The sequence below is a fragment of the Tursiops truncatus genome, chromosome 8, assembly GCF_011762595.2.
Source record: "Tursiops truncatus isolate mTurTru1 chromosome 8, mTurTru1.mat.Y, whole genome shotgun sequence".
Taxonomy (NCBI): domain Eukaryota; kingdom Metazoa; phylum Chordata; class Mammalia; order Artiodactyla; family Delphinidae; genus Tursiops; species Tursiops truncatus.
Window position 1 is genome coordinate 102,713,706 of NC_047041.1, and position 22,901 is coordinate 102,736,606.

The 22,901-nt window shown below is 55.9% G+C and overlaps 1 protein-coding gene across 4 annotated transcripts; it reads left to right on the forward strand.

The window, feature by feature from the left end:
* Positions 1–1,379: 1,379 nt before the first annotated feature.
* On the forward strand, positions 1,380–22,901 carry SYT12 (synaptotagmin 12). Of its 4 annotated transcripts, none has more exons than XM_073809236.1 (9): positions 1,384–1,656; positions 7,236–7,292; positions 7,696–7,855; positions 11,988–12,181; positions 14,289–14,681; positions 17,317–17,532; positions 18,223–18,343; positions 19,210–19,343; positions 20,711–22,901. In XM_073809236.1, exons 5-9 carry the CDS (start codon positions 14,406–14,408, stop codon positions 20,882–20,884), a joined length of 921 nt encoding a protein of 306 aa, XP_073665337.1. In that variant the 5' UTR covers positions 1,384–1,656; positions 7,236–7,292; positions 7,696–7,855; positions 11,988–12,181; positions 14,289–14,405; the 3' UTR covers positions 20,885–22,901. The 4 variants fall into 4 exon arrangements, with proteins under 4 accessions (XP_033717112.1, XP_073665337.1, XP_073665339.1 ...); XM_073809238.1 differs by having other exon boundaries at positions 7,813–7,855; XM_033861221.2 differs by lacking the exon at positions 7,696–7,855 and having other exon boundaries at positions 1,380–1,656.

Sequence of the window (22,901 nt, forward strand, 5' to 3'; positions counted from 1 at the left end):
ACTGCTCCAACAGAAGCCAGTATCAGTGTGCCATTTTATGTGCTGATGGTGTGTCTAATTTCAATGCTCCCTCCCGAACCGGGAACCCTTCATGCCTCAGTGTCCTCATGTGGAAAAATGGGCTCGGTCATTCCAAACTGCACCTGGCTGGCTATGAAGATTAACTTAGATGAGAAATGGCAATGAGAGCCCATGGCCCAGTGCCCAGCCCTCCCCTTCAAAGGGGCATAATTAATGACCTTTCTCTCCTTTTTCTTCGGAATCCATAAAATGAACTGAAAACAGGGTGTCCCCTGTGGACGAGAGTGAAACTGAATCCTTGGCTCCCCAGGGTCCTGCTTTCTAGACCAAGGATGCCCCCTCCCACCAACAAGGCCAGCACAGACCCAGCTCCTACTGAGAGGGCAGTGCCCGCAGGTTGCTTTCAGCCCCGAAATCCCAGAGGGCAGATGATCCAGAAACTACTGCTGCCTTAGCACACTTGCTCCCCACCTGAGATCCTCTCCCCTCTTCCCATCCCACCCCAGATTCTACAGATCCCCTCAGAAGCCCTCCCAGGTACCCACCAAGCCTGCTGTCCTGGTAACTGAGCCCACAGCACGTGGCACCTTCCCCCCGCACACCCCAGCCCCTCTTAATGCGTGCGTGCCTCCCTGCCAGACTGCGCGGGCAGGGAGGGACTTGTCCCCCTGTTCCCGGAAGATGGAAGATCGCCCACACCTGGCACTGTGCCTAGCATCCAGCGGGGGCGTCATATCTCCTGAATGATTCATTCATTCCTTTTGAGAGAAAGCAGGACCCCTAAGTGGTTAAGAGTATGGGCTTTAAAGTCACATAGACCTAGGTTCAAGTCTTGGCTCTGGCCCTTGGCTCTGTGACCTTGGAAGGTCATTTCACCTCTCTGAACCTGTTTCCTCCTGTAAAAAGAAAACGGAGTGACCACTGACACCATTAAGCCATTGTGAGGATTAACTGAGATGATGTTGGCCTACCATTCAGAGAAGCGGAAACCTCCCGCCTCCTGTTTCCTGATCGGTTCCTAGGAGGTGCACAGTATCCAGCCCGTTTTACAGAAAAATAAACTGAGGCCTAACAGGGGAACAGGATAAGCCGGGGTGCGGCAGCTGGGGCTAGAACCCAAGCCTGCTGACTCCGTGCCCAGTGCTCCGCCAGCCTCTCGAAGCTCGCGGTGAGCACGTTCCCATTCCCCATCCCCACTCATCCTGGGCCAGGGAGTGAGGGTTTGGCTTCTGCCTCGGACGACCCCCTGGGATCCGGGGAGCGCTTGGGGATCTTCGGCTTAGACCCCGGAAGCGCCGCGCAACTCCCGGGAGCGGAGACCACGCGCGGGTTTGTCACTTTAAAGAGGGAGCGGGCGGGCGAGCGCGAGGGAGCGCGCGGCGGGCTCCTGGGAGCGTGCCCGGACTGCGGCGCAGCTCGCGACTGCCGCCCCGGCCCGGCCGAGCCCCCGGACCGCGCCGCGCTCCTCCCAGGCGGGCGCGGGGAGACACTGCAGGCTTGGCTCCGCCGGCTACGGCCGGGCTTGGCGCCAGTGCGTGCGCGCTGCGGGAGGCCGGCCGGGAGCCGGAGCCCAAGCCGGAGCCGGAGCCCAAACCGGAGCCGGAGCTGGAGCGGCGGCCCCTCCGCGGAGCCGGGGTGAGTACGCGCCCTTCGCGCAGATGCACGCAGTGCCCCTCCCAGCGCCGGGGACCCCCGGGCTCCAAGCTCCCCTCTCGTCTGCACACCCGCGCCGCGCTTGCACACGCAAGCCCGGCACAGCGCACGCCGGGCACCCTTCCCCGGCCCTGCCACTCCATGCACTGCGCATCGCATCGTGCCCCACACGCCCGCCCCGCGTGTGCACACACGCGGCTCACCCGGCCATTTACACGCCTCCCCGGCGCCCGCGCTGCACGCACGCCCCTCACACACACAGCGCCCTGATTGTCCCCACTTTCCCGGCCCCGCCTCACACCCTCTTCCCGACTCCCGGGTCAGCCCCCCACACTCCGGTCCCCATGTATCCTGGGGGTTACCGCGGCATGGGTGCTGGGTTTTTAGGAAATGCCCCATGTCGCACCCTATTGCCAGGAAGCCCTGGGAGGCCAAGAGGATCCTCAGCCTCTGTCTGGTGTCACCAGCACGGGTGGGGAGCTTTCCAGGGTCTCCCTGCCAACCTTTGATGCCACTGCTCTTTGGGAGAGGAAGCTTGCCCATCCCAGGGCCTTGGGGCTGTAGATTTGGGCTGAAGAAGGGGGAACTGGGTCCAAACATGGGGACCTGGAGCCAGGCCTGTGGGTGGAGGAGCCCTGAGCACGCCCTCCTAGTGATCCCTCTTTCATGGGCTGCAGAGGGACTGGGTGCCCCCTCCTCAGCCAGTGAGGCCACCCTCCCCCACAAAGAGCCTGGGAAACCTGCACCCTGGAATGTTAGCCTCTTCCCTGAGCCAGGGGGTGGGTGACAGGTTTGGAGAGCGGCAGGAGCTATGCATCCTACTACAAATGGGGAAACTGAGGCTCAGAGAGGGCAGGAGACTCACCCAAATTAACACAGCCAGTCTGGAGAAGGGTCAAGACCTAAGCCCCTGGCCTCCCCACCCTGAAATCTGAAGCCTTTCCAAACAGCTTGGGAGAGAGGGGGCTCCCAGCCCGGGGTTCAACCTTGGACTCTGCCTCTTGTCTGCTCTGGTGACTATGGGCAAGTGTTTTCCTGCACCTCAGTTTTCTTACCAGTACAATGGGAAGAGTATCAGCCCCCTCAGAGGGCAGCAGGGAGGACTTGCCGAAATAACACCTGGCGAGTCCTTGGTACAGTGCTCAGCACATAGTAGGTGCCCAGTTAATGCCAGCTACCACCATCCTCGCCAGTCTGTACTGTGGTTTTTGTGGGCTTTTGGGGGGATGGTAGCAGGATGTGGTTATTCCAGGAAGTGGGAGCACTTGAAAAGGATCTCAAAGCTAACGCTCCTAAAGAGGTTCCCAGCCTGGAAGGTCGAGGGCTCCCCTGTACCACCCCCTGATCCTTCCCATTGCCTGCTGGCCTCAGGGTGAGGGTAGGGGGAGCCAAAAGCTTGCTAGCCAGAGATGTGACATGGGGACACTAAGCAAGGAAATGGGGTGAGGGGGAGCAGAGACGTGGGGACCCTCTCCGCCGCAGAGTCACCAAATTCCTGGAAAGCCATTTCTTGATAAGCCCAGGAGGAGGCCTCGACTGTGGTCAGATTCCAGTAAGGCCCGTGGCAGTTCCTCCCACCCATCTCCACCCCCGAAAGGCCTGGTCAGGAGGTGGCATGGTGGCCAAGAGCCCAGGCCCAGATGCATTGTACCCGGGAGTCAGTCCCAGTATTGCTACTCATATGCCGAGTGACTCCATCCCCACCTTCCTAATCTGTAAAAGGGGGATCCGTTTATCCATTCAGTCATCAGGTCTATATCGTGTTCACACTACGAGCCAGGCACTACGCTAGGCATTTAGCATGAATTATGTCTAATTCTTACAGCAATAGGTACGTATTGCCGGGTAGGTATGGTTAAGCCAGCATTGGAACCCAGAGCTGTTTTCAATGAACAAGCGCCATGCAATTTAGGGTTTGGGGGTTTGGGGCCAGAATGAATAGATGGAGTGAGGAAGGGTGCCAGGAAGGGGCTCAGATGAAGGTTTGGGGCAGCTCTGACCCACCCCTGCTGTGCCCCATTTCCTGTGTGTCAGAAATGCAGGGAAGCTCTGGTCAGAGGCTGCCCTGGCCTCGGATGTGCCTTGTCAGCGTCCTGTTCCAAGCTGAAGCTGCAGCCCCTCTACCTGGCAAACCTCCAGGCTGCCAGTGGGAGTCTGCGGAGGTTGTCAGTACTGGCTGAGATGGAGTCAGGGGGTCTCAGGGATAGTAAGTAAAGCCGTTAAGAAGGGCGCTTGCTGCAGAGCCAGATCTGGCTCGGTCTCAGCTCTCCGCTTACTGGCTGGGTGACCCTGGGCAAATTCACTGCCCTTCCCTGAGCCTCACTTTCCTCCTCTGTGGAGTGGGGATAATAACAGGATTTGCCCCCTAGGGGTCTTGGGCGAGGCCATGGGGAAGACGTACATGAAGTCCTTTGCACAGGGGCTGTGGCTACTAATAGAAGAGGTGCTGGATGGGGTGGCAGGCCCAGCTCTACCACTGCTGGCTGTGTGGCTTTGGGCAAGTCACTTAACCTTTCTGAACCTCCCCTAGCTCATCCAAAAGCCTGCTTACCAGGCTCATGAATAGAGATGCTTCCAGGGGCCAGCAGGTTCTGGAAGTGAATGGAAGGGTAGGAGGTGCCAGGCCGGAAGAGCAGATGCCCCGTCTGAGGGACAGAGCCTACTCAGCTCCAGCTCTGGCTGTTGGGGGTGGCAGGGTATACAGACCCACTGTTCCCAAATCTTACTTTTAACGGGAAGCTGGAAATCTATCCTTTTTTTTTTTTTTAAGAAATTCATTTTTTAATGGGAAATTTCCCAATTTTTAAATGTTGGTAACTCACTTTAAGACAAATATAACACATCTGCAGGCTGGCAGTGCTGCCCACACAATTCCACTGCTCAAAGTAGGGGCTCAGGGGCCTTTCGGACCATTGCCAGGCGAGGAAGCACAGCAGCTAAGATTTGCCAAAAAGCCCCACTGCACTTCTCATTCCTCCCTCCTGACACCCTGATAAGGCCATCTTAAGCCCCATTTTACAGAGGGGGCAGATCGGGGGTTCACAGCTGTACTCAGGTTGCCGCCCCATCCCAGGAACCTCGACATCTCTCCCAAGTTCTCTCTTCCCTCCTCTCAGGCAGATGTGCTTTGGCTTCTCCCGTTCCCAGGGCACACCTGCGGGACCTTCTGGCCTGGGTGAGCCTAGAGTCATTCACAACTCCACTGAAAGCACAGCTCCCAGGGTGTTGTGATGAGGGGAGGGGGAAAGGTGGGCAGTGTGGGAGTCTGGGGTCTGAGCTGGACCAGCCTTGGAGAGATGGGGGCCCCTCGACAGCCAGAGGTCTGATACATGGGGGCCCCTCGACAGCCAGAGGTCTGATACAGCAGGTATGGGGTTCTGTCCCCAGCCACAGGAACTTGCCGCAGGGGTGTACCCAGCCCACCCACTCTAGTGTGCTGCTGGCATGGGCTGTCCCCGTGCAGGAAGTCAGCCTGTGCTAGAGAAACAGGAAAGAAAGCTGATGGCATGATCAGATTCCCAGCAAGGCAGAGGCAGACTGGGACATGTGTGTTCATGTTAACATGTGTGTTTTGGTGTATCCAGCCTCCCTTCTGCCACGAAGTAGGGCCACCTTGGGCTTGTACACACTGCCTAATTTGGCCTGCGGGTTCTCAGGCAACTTTTGAATCCTTATGCCGCCCACCCCCCCCACCCCCCCCCGCAGTAAGGCACAGGGGTTAGGGAGCGTGGAACCAGTGGCCCGGGTTGAACAGTTTCTTAAGCTGTGTAGCCTGGGGCAAATGACCTTACCTCCTTGCCTCAGACTCTCTTCCACAAACCAGAGATAGTAATAGCACCTACCTCAAGGGGCTGTTAGAGGTCGGTAATATATGAGGTAATATACATGCAAAGTGCTTAGGGCTTGGGTGTAAGGGGTGCTTAGCAAGGTACTTATCATGATCTCAGCAGGTCCCAGCAATGAGCTTCCACTTGAATTGGCATGGGTGAAGCCGGTCCAGGTTAGCGCCTCCCTCCCATCACCATGACAACCCACATCTCACTGTGGGAGTGGGGGCATCATCAGGGGAGCTGGGAGCAAGGAGCTGTCTGTGCACCTGGCAAGGCTTTGCCCCAGGGCCCTGTTCCGCCCTGCTTCTCGAGGCCTGCTGTCCTGGGACCTACGGCACTCCCACATGTGCCGGATAACCCTGTCTGGATCAAGGCACCCCAGCTTCTTGACTCCAGAGCTACAAACTGGGGAGAACCCCAGGATTCTAGAAAATGCTCACCCCCTGATTTGACCCCAGTCCCAAAGGGAGCCCACACAATCCTTCGAGGAGTTGCAAACAGGCTAGCCGCCACCAGCCAGGACCCTTTTCCTCTCCACCCAGTAGTGTTTACATTTTTTGTGAGTTGGTTGCAACATTTAAAAATCAAGAAACTGCATGTTAAAAAATACCGGTATCTGGCTTTTCAGAAGATCCAGCCAGGCTGGGTTGGCATTCCCGCGGGAACAGAAAAGCAGTTGCCCTTGGGTGGACGGACACTCTGCAGGTCTCCCCCGCCACCGCCCCGTGTACCCCATCTTACCTGTTTATAACCACCTCTCTGAACCGCGAGGGAATGCAGAGGTTAGCTTGGGGGCCATCCTGTCCTCCGTGTCCCTTGAGCTGAGATCCATACAGCTCTTCCTAGCCTCCCTTTTTCAACCCCCCACCCCATTTAGAACATGTCTGGGAGCCAGTTTACTTCTTAGCAACAAAAATAATAAAACTGTAAGCAGTTGCCTGGGCAGGTGATGGCTTGTATGAGCTTCTAGACCTTTCTAAACAACTTAAACCTTCAAACCTCTCAGACCTTCAGTGGTTCATAAAACTTGGGAGCGGAGGGTGGGGAGGAAACCATCCCAAGCAGAGAAAGAACTGATAATAGAATATTGTAGAAATGCAGCATTTCGGGTCCGATTTAAACAAAAGCATTTGAAGTCAGCCTTAGGGAACACCGTGAGGGGCCGCTCTAAGGAGTAACAGAGTTGCTGCTGGTCAGCCTGTTGTTGGTAGGACGGAAGTGAAGCAGGGTTGCCAGATTTAGCAAGTACAAATACGGGATGCCAGCAACTTTTGAGCTTCAGATAAACAGTGGATAATATTTCAGTATAAGCATGTCCCATGCGATATTTGGACATACTTCCACTAAAAACGAATCCAAAATTCACATTTCACTGGGTGTCTTGTGTTTTCGTGTTTGGCAACCCTGAAATGAGGTCTCAGAGTGCTTGAAAAGAGCTTTAAACACCATTTTTTTAAAATGCTATTTTAGGGACTTTCCTGACGGTCCAGTGGTTAGGACTCCGCACTTCCACTGCGGAGGGCCCAGGTTCGATCCTTGGTCGGGTAACTAAGATCCTGCATGCCACGCAGCACAGCCAAAAAATAAAAATGAAAGAATGAAAAAAACACTACTTTTGCCCAGGCCCCCTCCACCTGAGTGTGAGCTGGATGATGGGCACCTGGGCCATAGCGGGGGGTGGGGTTGATGACCCTCTGAAGCCCCCTCCACTGACTCTCCTCTCCCTTCCAGTCTCAGCCCCTGCGGTGGGCGTCATGGCCGTGGACGTGGCAGAATACCACCTGAGCGGTGAGTCCCCGCGGCAAACGTGCCATCTCACAGGACCCTCCCACCGGGCCTGGGGTGGGGGATGTCAGTGGGACACCAGTCACGGCCCTGTTTTACTGGTAAGGACTGTCAGTGAGTTGCCCAAGATCACACAGCCTTGGGGACGCCGGGTTGGGGCCAGTCTGAGGTCTCTTCGTCTTTCTGCTCCGGTGGAAGGACTTGAGGGGATCGCCCGGGAGGCCCATGTGCTGCTACTCCCTAAGGTCGAGCCTGTCATGCGGAATCCACTCCCCTGGGGCCATTCCTGGAGCCAAAGGCGAGGAAACCCAGGAAGGTCGATGTTAGATCCACAGGACATTAAACTCAGAGGTCGCCCAGTCCAGGGATGGCAGCTCCCACCTTCTCCTCATGTGTGCCCCTGCAGGCACTGAGCTTGGGACCGGCCTCAAGACACCAGACACACTCCAGCTGACGATGGATGGTGTCAGAACTGAAGTACCCTCGCCATCTTTTCTCCTTACGTTCCCCTCCCCATTTACAGATGGGAGAAGGCAGGCTCAGCAAAGGAAAGGGACAGTGACTAAGTAAGTAACAGGGTCAGGACGTGGGCCCAGGTCTCCTGACTCCCAGGCCGGTGCTCCCCATCACTCCAGCTCCTCCCCTAGCTCAGACCCCAGCCAGCCCAGGGCTGAGCTGAAGGACGTACAAGGGGGAACCACCTTTTCCAACTCCCAGCCAGGAATTTTCACTTTTCACCTGCAGGCTCACAGGTCTTTGTCCAGGCCCTGGCGTGGCCATCAGTAAGTGATGAAACCTCTCTGAACCTCCACTTACTCATCCGTAAAATGGGGGCAATGCGGCCTGCCTCAGGGACTGCTGGGAAGATTCAACGAGCTAACATGTGTGAAGTGCCCAACAGTTTGAACACAGCTCTCTCCGACCTCCGGGCCTTTGCACATACTGTTCCCTTCCCTTGGGAACTGCATCTGCCTGGCTAAGGCCTTGAGACTGGTGTGGAGATCTTGAGCACAGATCTGGAGCCAGATTGTCTGGCAGCGAATAGCTCCTCTATCTCTCAGCTTCATCGTCTGTAAAATGGGGATAATAATAGAACCTTCCTCACAGGGTGGTTCTGAGGACTCAGTGGGTTAGTATACATGAAGTGTTTGGAGCAGAGCCTGGCGAATGGAAAATAGTAAGGGAACCATTATTACTAAGATTCCTCCTTCCTCATTTCTGGTCTCAGCTCAGACCTCACTTCCCTGGGGAATTCTTCTCATACCTTCCAGAGGCTGGTACGCAATAAAATGAGTAAATAAATGAGCATTAACTGTCATCATTTCATGTCAGCTTGCTGGGGTTTTTCCTTTCGTGTCCCTGGCCCTGGCCCCCCTTTCATGCCAGCCAGGGTGCTGGCTTCAGGCCCTCAGCCCCCGGATCCTCACTCTCAGGGGAGCCTGGGGCTGCTTTGCCACTTTGCTGTGCCCATCGCCTATGTGGACGCTGTGCCCGGGCCCTGGCCCGCCTCCTGGCAGCACCCAAGCCCCTGTGAGCTGGCTGGGGCTGTGTGTGTGTCTAGGTGGGAGCCCCCCCGCACATGCACTTCACTCTCCAGGCACCAGGTACGTTCCCATCCCATCCCCTATTCGCAGGACTCCCAGGACTTCCTGAGAGCCTGGCCAGGTCTTGGCCCTGGGCCCCCGGTAGCTCTTTGTTGTGGTTTTATTTATCCCACAAATTACATTCTCGCAACAGAAGTCAGGAGTAAACAGGTTTGCTCACCGTCCCTCCATCCGCATCTCTGGCTCCTCCCATGCCTCCCTGGTCCGCCCAGCCCTTGCCCATACGCTGCTGCGTGAGTTTTACATCAAAATCATGTGCTTATACCATGTTGGGGATTGTTTTTTGTTTTTTTTTTCCTCTTAACAATGCCTGAAATGATTCTCTGCATTGCCACGGTGACATCCTGATGACCTCAACTGCCATTCTCAAAGCCCAGTGACAACCCCTCCTGAGGCAGCACCACAGGCACCCTTGCTCAGACCCTCAGGCTGCTTCCAGATTTCTGCTGTTATAAATACAGACTCGATGACTCACTCCAGACATAAAACTTGTTGGGATTTTTCCCTTAGAATCAATTCCTTTGGGGTAGAACCACTGGATGGGGATGTTTTTGGTGTCATCTCCTCTTTCTGGATGAGGAGACTGGAGCCAGGGAGGTGAGGTGGCCTCAGGGAGCCAAAGCACCTGCACCACGCTCTCCATTTCTCACCCCTGTGGCCTTGAGCCCATAAATATTGGGGTGGCCAAAAAGTTCGTTCGGGTGTGTCGAGAAGCTGGGCCCGAAATCCCGAACGAACTTTTTGGCCAACCCAACAGATGTGTTCTTTAACTGCTATCCGCCTCAGTTCTCCTCTGGAAAGTGGAGGTAGGGAGCTCGTAGGGTGCTAAGTGCTGCGTAAATGCCAGGGCTGAAGGCTGGGCCCTGCCCTTCTCTGGGGTGAGCAAGTATGGTAGCTTCTGGCTGGAGCTGGCTGGGCTCAGCAGAGCAGGGCCCGGCTGGGGCCTCCCATTGCTGGATGATTCCTCCCTACGCAGGCTTTGGGGAGCAGTGGCAGTGGCCCCTCCATCCCCAAATGCCCCCTTCCCTCTCTCTCACTGGGCGCTCTGAACGCTCTGAGCTTTGCACACCCTCCTCCTCCTTCCGTAAACTCCTGGTGCCTGGCGCCTTGGCCGGCACACTTCTTGCTGCTCCTGCATATCCCAGCTTAGGCATCTCTCTTTGGGAAGCCCTCCTGGGCTGTTCTCATCACGACCCCCATCCCTCTTTTGTCTGTTTATCTGCCCACCCCACCCACTAGACTATGAGCCACTTATTAAGGACGGGGACTGGGCCTGGGGCTGACCCGCTCCGCAGGGTGCTCACACACAGTAGGTGCTCAGTGGCTGTGTGATGAGAAATCTCCGCCCTGAAACACCCTCCGCACATCTCTCCGCCCGGCTGCTGGGGAACCGTGCTGGTGGAGGCCGGGTGGGGCCGTGGTTTTTACCCCTGCTTGCTCTGGAATCTGGCCGCCAGTGTTGGGATCCCAGGGCCACCCCTTCTTGGCTCTGTGACCTTGGGCAAGTTCTTGTGTGTCTCAGTTTCCCCATTTGAATCGAGTATAGAGGCAACACTGAGAATGGTTTAGAGAATTATATTTGCCAACAGTGCGATCTTCTGCAAAACGAATCCTACTGTCTCATTGGCTTCTTTTGGGAATGCAGAGCCAGGTTTCCCAGAAGAGTGACTTAACATTTATGGTTCTGCCGTGGGCCAAGCTCTGTGCTAGGTGAGGACTTACCCAACACAGTTGAGGGGGTAGTTAATTACTGTTTGGGGACAGTGAGGCTCAGATGAGTGAGGTTATTAAAACATCCGTGGGCAGACGCATTTGAGCATCTGGATTTGTCCCCAAGCCCTGCCCAGCCTACAGCCACCTCTCACTTCTGGCTGAGTTTTTTGTTTGTTTGTTTTTTGGTTTTTGGTAACAGCTTAATCAAGATAAAACTCACATGCCATAAGTTCACTCGCTTAAAGCGTACAATTCAGTGGGCTTCAGTATATTGTGCAACCATTAGCCAATCAACTTTTAGAATATATTCATCACCCCAAAAATAAACCCCACACTCCACATTTCCCCCTACTCCCCCCAACCCCTGGCAGCCCCTGACAATCACTAATCTACTTTCTGTCTGTACAGATTTGCCTCTTTTGGACATTTCATAGCAATAGAATCATACAACATACGGTCTTGGGGCACTGGCTTCTTTCACTTAGCTTGATGTTTTCAAGGTTCATCCGCGTTATAACGTGTATCATTTCATTCCTTTTTATTGCTGAATAATATTCCATTGTATGATGTACTACATTTTATTTTCCCGTTCATCAACTGATGGACATTGGATTGTTTTAGATGAGGTCTGAGGCAAAAAGGGGGTCATTTCTTTTTCTCCCCCAAGTTCCCTTCCACTTTCCTCAGATCCCAACAGGCTGCATTGATTATCTGGAAGCAGAAGTCCTCTGAAGGTAGAGAGAACTCAAAGAGGCAAGAAAAACCCCATCTGGGGCTTCCCTGGTGGCACAGTGGTTAAGAATCCGCCTGCCAAAGCAAGGGACATGGGTTCGAACCCTAGTCCGGGAAGATCCCACATGCCGCAGAGCAACTAAGCCCGTGAGCCACAACTACTGAGCCCGCGTGCCTAGAGCCCGTGCTCTGCAACAAGAGAAGCCACCACAATGAGAAGCCTGTGCACTGCAATGAAGAGTAGCCCCTGCTCACCTCAACTAGAGAAAAGCCCCTGTGCAGCAACAAAGACCCAGTGCAGCCAAAAATAAAATTAATTAATTTTAAAAAAACCCCTACCTGTTTAAAGCCTAAGGAATATTTAACCATTGTTCACAGCTCTTCATCTGCTCTACCCAAGGGTCGCTCCTGATAGTAATGTATGTTTTTGTGGAAAGGAGCTAAAAGCAGATATCGGAGGGTGTATAGCTTGTTCAACACTGGATCCCCAGCACCCAGCACAGAACCTGACGTAGTAGACACTCAATAAATATTTTTTCAATGAATAAGCAAATCAGTGCTGAACTACAGGCTCACTGGGTGGGAATGTGTAACAACTGAGGGGTCCTAGTGCCCATTAACGAGAGACTGCTCTGCTCTTGCCTTGCAGTCATCAAGAGCCCCCCTGACTGGGAAGTGGGTGTCTATGCTGCCGGGGCCCTGGCACTGCTGGGAATTGCAGCTGTGAGCCTGTGGAAGCTCTGGACGTCGGGGAGCTTCCCCAGCCCCTCCCCGTTCCCAAACTACGACTACAGGTACCTTCAGCAGAAGTATGGTGAGAACTACGCAGAGGCCCAGCAGAAGGTGAGGCTTCTGTTTTCATGGGTGCACACTGGACTGCACACCCCATGCCCCAACCGTCCACTCTCAGGACTGGCCCCCACTCCCTCCCCCCCTCACTCCCTCCTGGTTAATTTCCTCCTGCGAACAGGGACCCTTGTCCTCCTCCACATTCCAACATAGCCCAGTGCTAGGTAATCCATGAATACTTGGCGAATGAATGAATGCTTTCAATTTAAAACACCATCCTGTGACAATTACAGGAAAATAAAAATAAGAAGAAAAACCTCTCCAAATGTCACCACCCAGAGGCAAGCAACTGTGAATTGTCTTCAAACTATTAACATTTTGATTTATTTCTTTCCAATATTTTAAATCTAGGCCCCTCCCCCCCGGTCTTTTTTCCATGCATAGTTTTTACACAATGGGTGTCATCTCTACAGAGAATTTTATACCCTACCCTTTTCATCTCACGTAAAACGGAAGCACTTCCTCATATTGTTGATTGTAAACATTATTTTAATGGCTGCCTAAGATTCCTTTTTGTGTATGTGCCATGGTTTACTAAATGCCACTATAAATAATGCAGTAAATGGTTTACATGTAAAACTTTGTCTTCATTTGGGATTACGTACTTTGAATGAATGCCCAGATGTGAAACTACTGTATCAGGGAGTATAAACATGTTTAGGGCTCTCTACATATTGCTAAATGCTTCATCACTTAACATTGGCAGAGAATTTTTCTAACATCATGTAGAGTTCCAGAGAGCACAGCCAGAATCTGTTACCAGATAAAGGTCCCACATGCTCGCTCATTTGGGGTTTTGGAAGGAATTATCTCACGCTCAGTTGGAGGGACTGTAAATTGGAACAACTTTTCCAAAGAGCATTTTGGAAACATGTATCAAAAGCTTTCAAAAGGACTATGTCCTCAGGACTTCCCTGGTGGCACAGTGGTTAAGAACCCGCCTGCCAATGCAGGGGACACGGGTTCGATCCCCAGTCTGGGAAGATCCCACGTGCCATGGAACAACTAAGCCCGTGCGCCACAACTACTGCCTGTGCTCTAGAGCCCGAGAGCCACAACTACTGAGCCCATGTGCCACAACGACTGAAGCCACATGCCTAAAGCCCGTGCTCCACAAGAGAAGCCACCGCGATGAGAAGCCCACACACTGCAACAAAGAGTAACCCCCACTTGCAGCAACTAGAGAAAACCTGTGCACAGCAACGAAGACCCAACACAGCCAAAAATAAAAAATAAATAAAATAGATTTAAAAAAAAAAAAAGGGGGACTATGTCCTCTAAGTCAAGATTTTAAGAAAGCTATTCAAGGGGCTTACCAGGAGGTCCAGTGGTTAAGACTCTGCACTTCCACTGCAGGGGGCACGGGTTCGTTCCCTAGTTAGGGAGCTAGGATCCTGCATGCCGTGCAGCGCGGCCAAAAAAAAAAAGGAAATCTATTCAATGCTGCATTGTTTATATTTGTGAAAAATTAAAAACAATATAAATGTCCAACTGTAGGGGAATAGTAAAATAAACTATGGCGATCCACTCAATGGCAAATTAAGGGGACCATTAAAAATTATGGTAATGAAGATTATGTACCAACATGGGAGATGCTTACAGTACAAAGGTTTTTGTTTTCTCAAATCCCAAGGTCAATTGAGAGAAAAGAAAAATTTGAATATTAGAGTTAGTGTTATCCAACTTGAAAACTTCCTCATGTGGTAGACATTTTTGTAAACTTCCTTTGAGGCTGCTCTGTCATGTATTGAGTATCTGTACTCTAGTTTTCTTACCCGTTCCCCTTCTGCTGGACACTTAGATTGCTAACTATTTTTCCTTTTTATAAACATCACTGCAGTGAACATCTTTATGTATGAAACTCAGTCCATATAAATAAACATTTTGAGAAAAAGCTCTCTTACCTTCTGGTTAGGGAGAGAAAACTGACATGAAATAACAATAAAGAAGGACCTTCCTAACTAAGGCATGCCCTGTTTTTGCGAAAGGGGAACTTGGAGGTGCCTTGCATGAACAGGGCTTACCGTATCTCTTTGCTGTCTCTTCAAGACCATGCCTATTGCCCTTTCGATGCTCCCATGTCCCTTTTTCTCACCCCCAGAGAGTGCCTGCCTGGAATGCCCAGCGGGCCAGCACTAGGGGGCCACCCAGTCGCAAAGGCAGCCTCAGCATTGAGGACACCTTTGAGAGCATCAGCGAGCTGGGACCCCTGGAGCTGATGGGCCGTGAGCTGGACCTGGCCCCCTACGGGACCCTCCGAAAATCCCAGTCGGCCGACTCCCTGAACTCCATCTCCTCCGTGAGCAACACCTTCGGGCAGGACTTCACGCTGGGCCAGGTGGAGGTGAGCATGGACTACGATGCCGCCTCCCACACCCTCCACGTGGCTGTGCTGCAGGGCAAGGACCTCCTGGAGCGGGAGGAAGCCAGCTTCGAGTCCTGCTTCATGCGCGTCAGCCTGCTGCCGGATGAGCAGATCGTGGGCATTTCCCGGGTAAGTGGGGGCTGGGAGGGCGGGGCAGCCGTGTGCCCTGGGCTCTCAGGAGTCCTGCCCAGGCAGGCAGGGGTGCAGGGCCAGGCAGAATCTGAGGAGGGAGCTAGAGAGCAGATTTGGGTGCTGATCCCAGAGCGGAAGGTGCTGGCTATAGGGAGGACAGAACTGGGAGTCTGGGGCCTCCACCTGCAGGCTCCCATTGTGTGCAGTTCTCAGCAGTCCTGCCACATGAATCCAGTGTGTGGTAATTGTCCATTTGTCAATTGTGTCAACTTGGGGACCTGGCAGGGAAGGGATGACAAGCTCATGTTGGCTAATTTGGGGACAGCTTAATAACAGGACTGTTATAATGCTGTGTGGGGGGCGACCTCAGGGATGGCGTGGTACCCTGGCCTGAGGGGATGAGGGGAACGCGAGGTTACCTAAAGACCAGTGTATGCAGAGGGCCACTTTGATAGGCGCCGTGCCCTTTGGTCAAGAGGCGCCGTCTGCTCGCAGCGATCCTGCCGAGAAGGACCTGGAGGAATAAGCACCCCGACCTCCCTCCGACCTCTGGTTTCCCTCCAGTGACCCCTACTGGCTGACCCCACCGGAAGCCAGAGGCCTAGGGAGCCTGTTGATGCAGCCCATGGAGGTCAGCCCCTGGGGCCGAAAGCAGGGGGGAGGGTGCAGAATAAGCCGGGAGGGGCAAGGAGAGGGACCCAGCACACCCCCCAGGATACCCCTCCATGATCCACCCCCCTTGCTGAGAGAGAGAGAGGTCTACGTGAGACACCCTGCTGCCCAGCACCAGCGGTCGAGGTCAGCCCAGCACGGGCTGTGACCAGGGCAGGAGGATCCTGCGGCCAAGTGGCTCTGGCTCCTCAGAGACCCACCCGTGTCCAGTCCTGTTTCCTGTGCTGAAATTGGCTGCCCCTCAGAGGTGGAGACTGTCATTCCTCTCCTGCCCCACCCTGCCCCCCGCACTCTAGGAGGGTCTAGAACCAACCACCAGGGCGTACGTAGGGCCGAGAAGGGGAGGCCGGCTTCAGAGAGGCAGCCCAGTGGGTGGTTAGGCGCAGGACCCTGGAGCCTGATTGCCTGGGTTCAAATCCTGGCTCCCTACTTCCTAGAAGTGTGACTTTGGGTGAGTCACTTAAGCACTCTGCGACTCAGTTTTCCCATCTGTCAAGTGAGCATCATAGTGCTTCAGGAAACGCAAAATCCTTAGCCCAGTCCTTGGTAAGCGCTCAGTGGATTGTCGTCTGTCAGGACCATGAGGTGTTCCTGTTGAGCCCAGATCCACGCTGCCCGCGGCCTCAGCTGCCTGGAGGACCTGGGCGGTTCTGGACACACCCCTCGAGGCAGCACGTTGACAGCAGCCACCACGGCCTGATGTATGCTGAGAACCTGGTTCACAGAGCCCAACGCATCTGCGACCCTCTCATTAGCCCCAGTGATGGGGGATGGATTGAGGGCATCTTACAGATGAGGAAACTGAGGCTCAGGAAAGTGCTTTGCCCACGACAACCCCAGCAAGTGAGCAGGAGATCCAGGACTCCACCCCAGGGGTCTCCACGTGCTCATAAAGTGCAACGTACAGAGAATGGATCGTCAGGGAGCCTGTACTCCTATGGGCAGGGGACAGTCAAGGCGCTAATTTGGCCAGAGGAAGGAATTTAGGGCCAAAGATCGTGAAAAGCCTGAATGTCAGGGTCAGGATCAGGAGGTGGGCTTTATCCCAGGAAGGAAGGGTCGCCCTTGGTTCTCAAGCAAGTGATTGGGTAGGGGATGTAGCCTTCAGGGCGCAAGGTAAGAAGAGGCTTTTCCAGCCCAGACAGTGACCGAAGAGTGCAGCTCAGGGCATCTGGAGGTACCGACAGATTTATTCCCAAGAATGCAGGCTTCTTAGCATCACAGCCCAGCCAATCCCAGTGAGTGGGTGGCTGCCCCCAGGTTGGGCAGCCCCCCGGCATCAGGCGAGGTGCCAGGGATGAGATCTCCTCTCTTAAAATATCGCCAGGCAGTGACCAAAGCAGCCCCCCACGGAAGGGGGATCAGTGCCCACAAGTGCACCTTCCCGGAGGGCCCACCCACGGCTTCCTGGGAAGAGGCCAGTGGCGCCCACCAGGCAGGACTAGGCTTAGAAACAGAGTCTGCCCAGCCTTGCCTCGTCACTCCATCGGTCCATCCACCCCATAACGTTCAGAGAGTCCTAGGCCAGGCCCCACGCGGGATGGGACATCAGTGACTCTCAACTTCACAGACAGTTATCCCTACTCACTGCATGCCTGGCCCAGGGCTGGACTTGAACACGTGCAAGAAAGATGGCCAGCTCAGCCGGCACATCGCAAGGGTTCTGTGGACCCATGGGCACTGAGGATGGGGATTAGTTGGGGTCAGCTTGTGGAAGCTTCGAATGCCAGGCCACTAGATTGGCCACCACTGAGAAGAGGACAGGGGGCTTTTATATCATCAGGGCTGAGCCACCAAAGGAAGGATTGGCATTGCAGTGTGGGGACAGCAGAGCCAAGACGCTAGCCCAGGTCTCCAGACACCCCATCCAGCGCTCACTCCCTGCCATGGCCTCGCAGGCATCCAGCTGCCACCTCCTCCCCAGCTTTGGACCTCCTTCCACTGCTCTTTCTCTCTGCAGATCCAGAGGAACGCCTACTCCATCTTCTTCGACGAGAAGTTCTCCATCCCCCTGGACCCTGCAGCCCTGGAGGAGAAGAGCCTGCGGTTTTCCGTGTTTGGCATCGATGAAGATGAGCGGAATGTGAGCACAGGGGTGGTGGAGCTGAAGCTTTCTGTGCTTGACCTCCCGCTGCAGCCCTTTGGCGGCTGGCTCTACCTACAGGACCAGAACAAGGTAAGCCCGCCCACCTGCCTGTGCCTGAGGACAGCGCCATATGTACACTTCAGGGGAGGAAATCCACTGTCCTCGCAACAGCCTGAACACCAACATCTTTAGGAGATTAGAGAAAGAGCTGAGCCACACTCAAGGAAACTCAGTTTACTGCATGCAGATGAAAGGCACCCTGACCACTGTTTACAGCCCTTCTACTGCTCCTACCACCAAACCTTTAGAAGCTCTACTCCTGTAGAGCTTCTGTTAGGGAAGTACTCCTCTGGCCCTCAAGTGAGTCATTTCAGACAGAGGCCAAGCTGCAGTTTACCGTCATAAATGTAGCAGCGCTTAGGGAGCATCACTGTTATTTAAGCAAATGATCTACTAATTCCAGTCCACCTGGACCTGTAAGTGCTACTACCGGAGAATGTTTTCTCTGGTCTGGAATGAGGGAACATAACTGCATTTTGTTGCTGCATTTGACAGGCAACCTATGGCCTTCCTTCCAAGGCAGGACCCATACCCGGTACAAGGCAGGGATGGCGCTGTGGAGCGGGAGAGGGGTCCCTTTCTCAATTCCACCAGCCTGGTGCCCTGGTGTAAGGGCCCCCAAGAGCAGCAGCTTCTCAGTGGAGAAGGAAGCTTCTGCCTTTCCCTGGGCCCCTCAAGTCCAGGGGCAGAAGCCCTCTGAGTCACCCGCCTGTCCTCCAGGCCGCCGACGCTGTGGGCGAGATCCTGCTGTCCCTCAGCTACCTCCCAACGGCCGAGCGTCTTACAGTGGTCGTGGTGAAAGCCAAGAATCTCATCTGGACCAACGACAAGACCACAGCGGGTAAGGCCCTCCTGGCTGCCTGGCTCCTCCGTGGGGCAGGTGGGAGCCATGGCCCAGCTGCTAAGCCCTGGGCACCTGGAGGCATCAGTAGGTGTAGGGCACAGTGCCAGGCCCCCCACCCCTGGCTTTGGCTGGGCTCAGGAGCCATGCACAGTGGGAAGATTAATCTAGCTGGGGAAACATGGGAACCACAGAGGCTGGCAGGGAGCCCCTGTGGGGGAGGGATGGGAGTCTGAGAGCAGGAGGCTGGGGCACTGGTATGAAAACAAGGTAGGCGTTTCCCAGAGGCTGGACTGCATCCCAGATCCCAAACGGGGACCAGGGCCACCGAGATGGTGGGGGTGCCAGGCAGGACCTGATGCGTCAGGTCTGCGGGAGCCTCAGCCCCGAGTAACTGAAAACTGAGGGCTGCAGGAGGCTGACTGGGAGCCTGGGGGACCCGGGTCCAGGCAGGTGCAGCAAGGACACCCAGTGGGTGGTAAGTGACGAGCAGGCAGCGACTCGTTATTCCAGAGCTGCATGTCCTTGAGTCAGGCTCCACTGAGCAGGCGCCGGGTGACTCGGGGCTGACATCTGCGTTTGGGCCATTTATAGAATGAAAACTGGTGGGTCTGCTGAGCTCCCCAGAGCCTCACATGAGGGGAGCACTCGTGCGGGCTGGTGGGCCGGCTGCCGGAGTCCAAAGCCCAGCTCTTCTCCTGACTCGCGCGTGAGCCTCAGTTTTCTCATCTGTAAAATGGGAACGCAATAAAGAACTGATGGCAGGACCGCAGGAGAGAGTGGCCGGTGAGCCGCTGTGACCGGGCAGGTCTATGCCAAGTGAGTGTCACACTGGCTCTCACCCCCACCCCCCTCCCCGCCCACAGACCCCTTCGTCAAGGTGTACCTGCTGCAGGATGGGAGGAAGATGAGCAAAAAGAAGACGGCTGTGAAGAGGGACGACCCTAACCCAGTGTTCAATGAAGCCATGATCTTCTCAGTGCCAGCCATCGTGCTCCAGGTGAGGGGGGATGGCGCAGGGGGTGGGGGCCCCTCTATCCCCTCCAGTCTATCTCCTCCGAGCTCCTGCAGGGGGTGATGGTTTGCCTTAAGGCATCACCTTTCTAGTCGAGAAGTGTGTATTGAGCACCTACTAGGTACCAGCCCTCTGGTGGGTGCTGGGGACATGGGAATTGCTTCCTTGGCGCTCACAAGGGACAGGCAGGAAAGTCTGCAGACAATCACATCCACTAAGAGCATGCCAGACCTTGGCAGTCAGGGGAGGCCTCTGCAGGTGGGGGTAGCTAAGCTGAGATCTGTGGGAAGACAGTTCCCGGTGGAGGGAGCTGCAGAGGACTAGGGATGAGCCAGGACTGACCCAACGCCCAGAGCTCTGGCCCTAAATCTCCCGAGGTTCTGCCTACAGAGGCCCTGTGGAGCTCCCCAGAACCCCCCTGGCCTTCAGCAGGCGATGTGCCCCAGGGAGACCCCCTCCCAGCACAGATATCACAGGCCAAGGGTGGGAGGACTGCAGAGGATGTGCCCTGGGCCACAGAAGTGGCCCGGCTTGCATGCCTCAGAGGATGGGGAGCTCACCACCTTCCCTCACTCCCTCCTTCCATCCTTGGGCATTCCTGACCACGTGAGAAAGTCCTTTTGTGCCTTGAGCCAAAACTTGCCCCTTGGCCCTGGGGCTGTACAGAAACCCCCTAATCTCCCCTCTTGGGATAGCCGGCCTGAATTTGAAAGCCCAGAACTCTGCCGCACTCTGGGTGTTTGGAATCCAGAAAAACATCTCAGCATCCCTGGTTGGTCCTGCCTTGCCACCCTCATGGGACAGGCCACCCGTCTGCCCCCTGCTTCCCTGGGTGTCCTAGTGCCACCACTCCTACTCTGCAGCCTCCTACTTCTTGGGACCAGCGGTGGGGGGAGGGGAGGGGAGGGGGGAGGGGAAGGAGAGAAGTCAGGCTGGGTTCCAGTCTCAGCTTCACCACTTTGATCTCAAGCAAGTTCTTTCCCTTCCTGTTATGAGTCCAACATACGATTATCTCAGGATTAACAACAGACATCTATACTGCGCTGACGGTGTGCAGGCACTGTTCTAAGTGCTTTACACCTTTTAACTCATTTCGTTCCCAGAACAGGTGGGAACTATGATTATCACCATTTTACAGATGGGGAAACTGAGGTAGGAAGAGCCCAAGTCACTGCCCAAGGTCACGCAGCAAGGAAGTGGTGAGGCCAGCATTTACATCTGGGCTGTGAGGTTAGACAGGTCAGAGGTGAGGATTCACGGGGCCGTGCCTGGCACCCCGCTGGGGCCTGGGGGCCATGGGGGACCTCTGGCACTGCCCCTGGTCCCTAGCACCCATGTCACTTCCTCCCCAGGACCTGTCTCTCCGTGTGACGGTAGCTGAGAGCAGCAGTGATGGCCGTGGGGACAACGTAGGCCATGTCATCATTGGGCCGTCGGCCAGTGGCATGGGCACCACGCACTGGAACCAGATGCTGGCCACGCTGCGCAGGCCCGTGTCCATGTGGCACCCTGTCCGTCGAAACTAGCAGCCGGGGCAGGGCCCGGGTGGGCACCGGAGCCCGGCGTGAACTCAGCTCCAACACCCTTCTCTGTAGTCTGGCTGGAACCATTGAACGCTGGGGTCCCCCGGTGGAGTCCCCAAGAGCCATCTTGGTCCCTCTATCCAGGCTGCGGTGGAGGAACAGGCCTGGCTGGATGTCTAGGGACCCAGGGTTGTCTCCCACTGAGGACCAGCCGTGGCTGGGCCAGGGCCCAGGGAGGGCAGCCAGGCATTGGCCCGCTGTGCTCCCATTTTGAGCTCCCCAACAGGCCTGTCCCTTGGCCTTGGCGGGGCCTTGGCCTCTCAGAGCTCCCCACATCCCATCCCTGCTGGGAGGCCACGCACAAGGACCATGAGTCTTGGAGGCCAGGTGCTGTGCAAGGCACAGGCTGGGGTGACACGAACAAGGCACAGCCCCTAGGACGTCGGGAAGACAAGATCCCCTTGCCCTGGTGATCTGCTTTTTGCGGATGGCGGCCCCTCCACGTAGACCTGGGGAGGGCTCTGGGGCCGGGGAGCGCGGGGACAAGATGGGAGCTGTGCTGTGAGGGTCAGGGAAAGAACTGAGTGTCCCAGGCCAGTGGCCCGTCCGCAGCGTGGCAGGGTAAGAACATCCCTGTCACAAACGCAGTTCTCACCCTACTGCCGTGGACACAAGAGCCTCTCTCTGGGAAGGAGGAGAGACCGAGGGACCAGGCCAATCAGTGGCCCTCAGGCCATGTGGGACGCTGGGTCATCCTCTATGAAATAGAACTGTAACCCTTATAAGGCCCAGGGGTCCAAAGAGTCCCAGAGCCAGGTCCTTGTGTTCAGGCATTGGCTCCACGGCGTTGGTTGGTGTCCCTTCAGGCCAGGCCTTGCGGGGAAGAGAGATGCCTCAGCCTCTGGGGGGTGCTGGTGGGCAATGGGGAGGCAGAATACAGACTGCCGAGGGGCATGGGAGAGGCCTCTGTGGGCAGCAGGCACCTGGGAGGACACAGTGGAGCCCGAGGCCTTGGGCTGGGCCTTGCAGGAAGGGGCGACCTGAGTGGCGACCGTGAGGGGAAGTTGAGGGGGTCAGGATGGAGTTGGGGGGGCAGGCTTGAATGCCAGCGGGGGAGATGGCTCTGGAGCCTGGTTCAGACCCCCAGGACACCAGCTGCCCAAGGCTGATTCCAGAAGCAGACCCCGAGGTTCGCAGGCAAGGGGTTTATTGGGGGAGAGCCCTCAGGAGAACCCTGTAAGGCAGAGAGGGGGCTTTGGGGCAAGCGAAGGAGCCGGCAGGTTGTGGCTTCCGCGGAGTCCCAACGGTGAGGGCTTGTGCGGATGGCACCCCAGAGGAGTCCTGCCCAGGAGCCAAGGGCTGGACCGTTACACACCCACAGGAGTCTTGGAGGGAAGGCGTGCGTGGCCTTCTAGGTGTCACTGAGGCGGCTCCAAGCCGCCGAAGGCAGCCCCAGAGAAGCAGGCGCTGTGCGCCCCTCGCAGCTGAGGGGTGGGGGGCCCACCGGGTTACAGCGATGGGGGGAAGGGAGGTGAGAGGTAGGTCCTCAGGCTGGCTGCCTCTGGACCTGGTGGGCTACGGAGGCCCAGGCCCAGCCAGTTACCCCCAGTGATGTCGGGGAGCCCAGGGTGGTCACGGGACCTGAGGCAGCGTGGTGGCTCTCCCCACCTGACGCAGCTGCGGCCCGGTCCCGAGGCCGGGCTGCCCACCGTGTGGCCGGCGCCAGGAGGTCTGCGCGGCCCAGGCCAGCCCAGGGCCCGGGGACACGCAGCTGGCGGGGGCCCCTGCCGCCAGGGAGAGGCCCCCGCCCTTCCACCCCAGTGGCTCTGCTGTGCAGACCATTTACTCGCCTGCCTTCTCTTCCCCTTCCATCCCTCCCTCTAACTGCATGAAATGCTGACTGTGCACCCGGATGGGCGTGGTGGGGACCGAGTATGCTGACTGGAATAATTCTAGAACCAAAATAAAGCTGGGGCAGGAGGGAGGGGGCTTCCGGGGAGCCCTGCTCGCCCCAAATCAC

Excerpts from the sequence above, each read along its gene's own strand:
- SYT12 (XM_033861221.2), top strand. The coding sequence starts at position 7,259 with ATGGCCGTGGACGTGGCAGAATACCACCTGAGCG. Across the intron at positions 12,182-14,288 it reads ACGCAGAGGCCCAGCAGAAG|AGAGTGCCTGCCTGGAATGC; the intron begins GTGAGGCTTCTG and ends TCTCACCCCCAG. Across the intron at positions 17,533-18,222 it reads ACCTACAGGACCAGAACAAG|GCCGCCGACGCTGTGGGCGA; the intron begins GTAAGCCCGCCC and ends CCTGTCCTCCAG.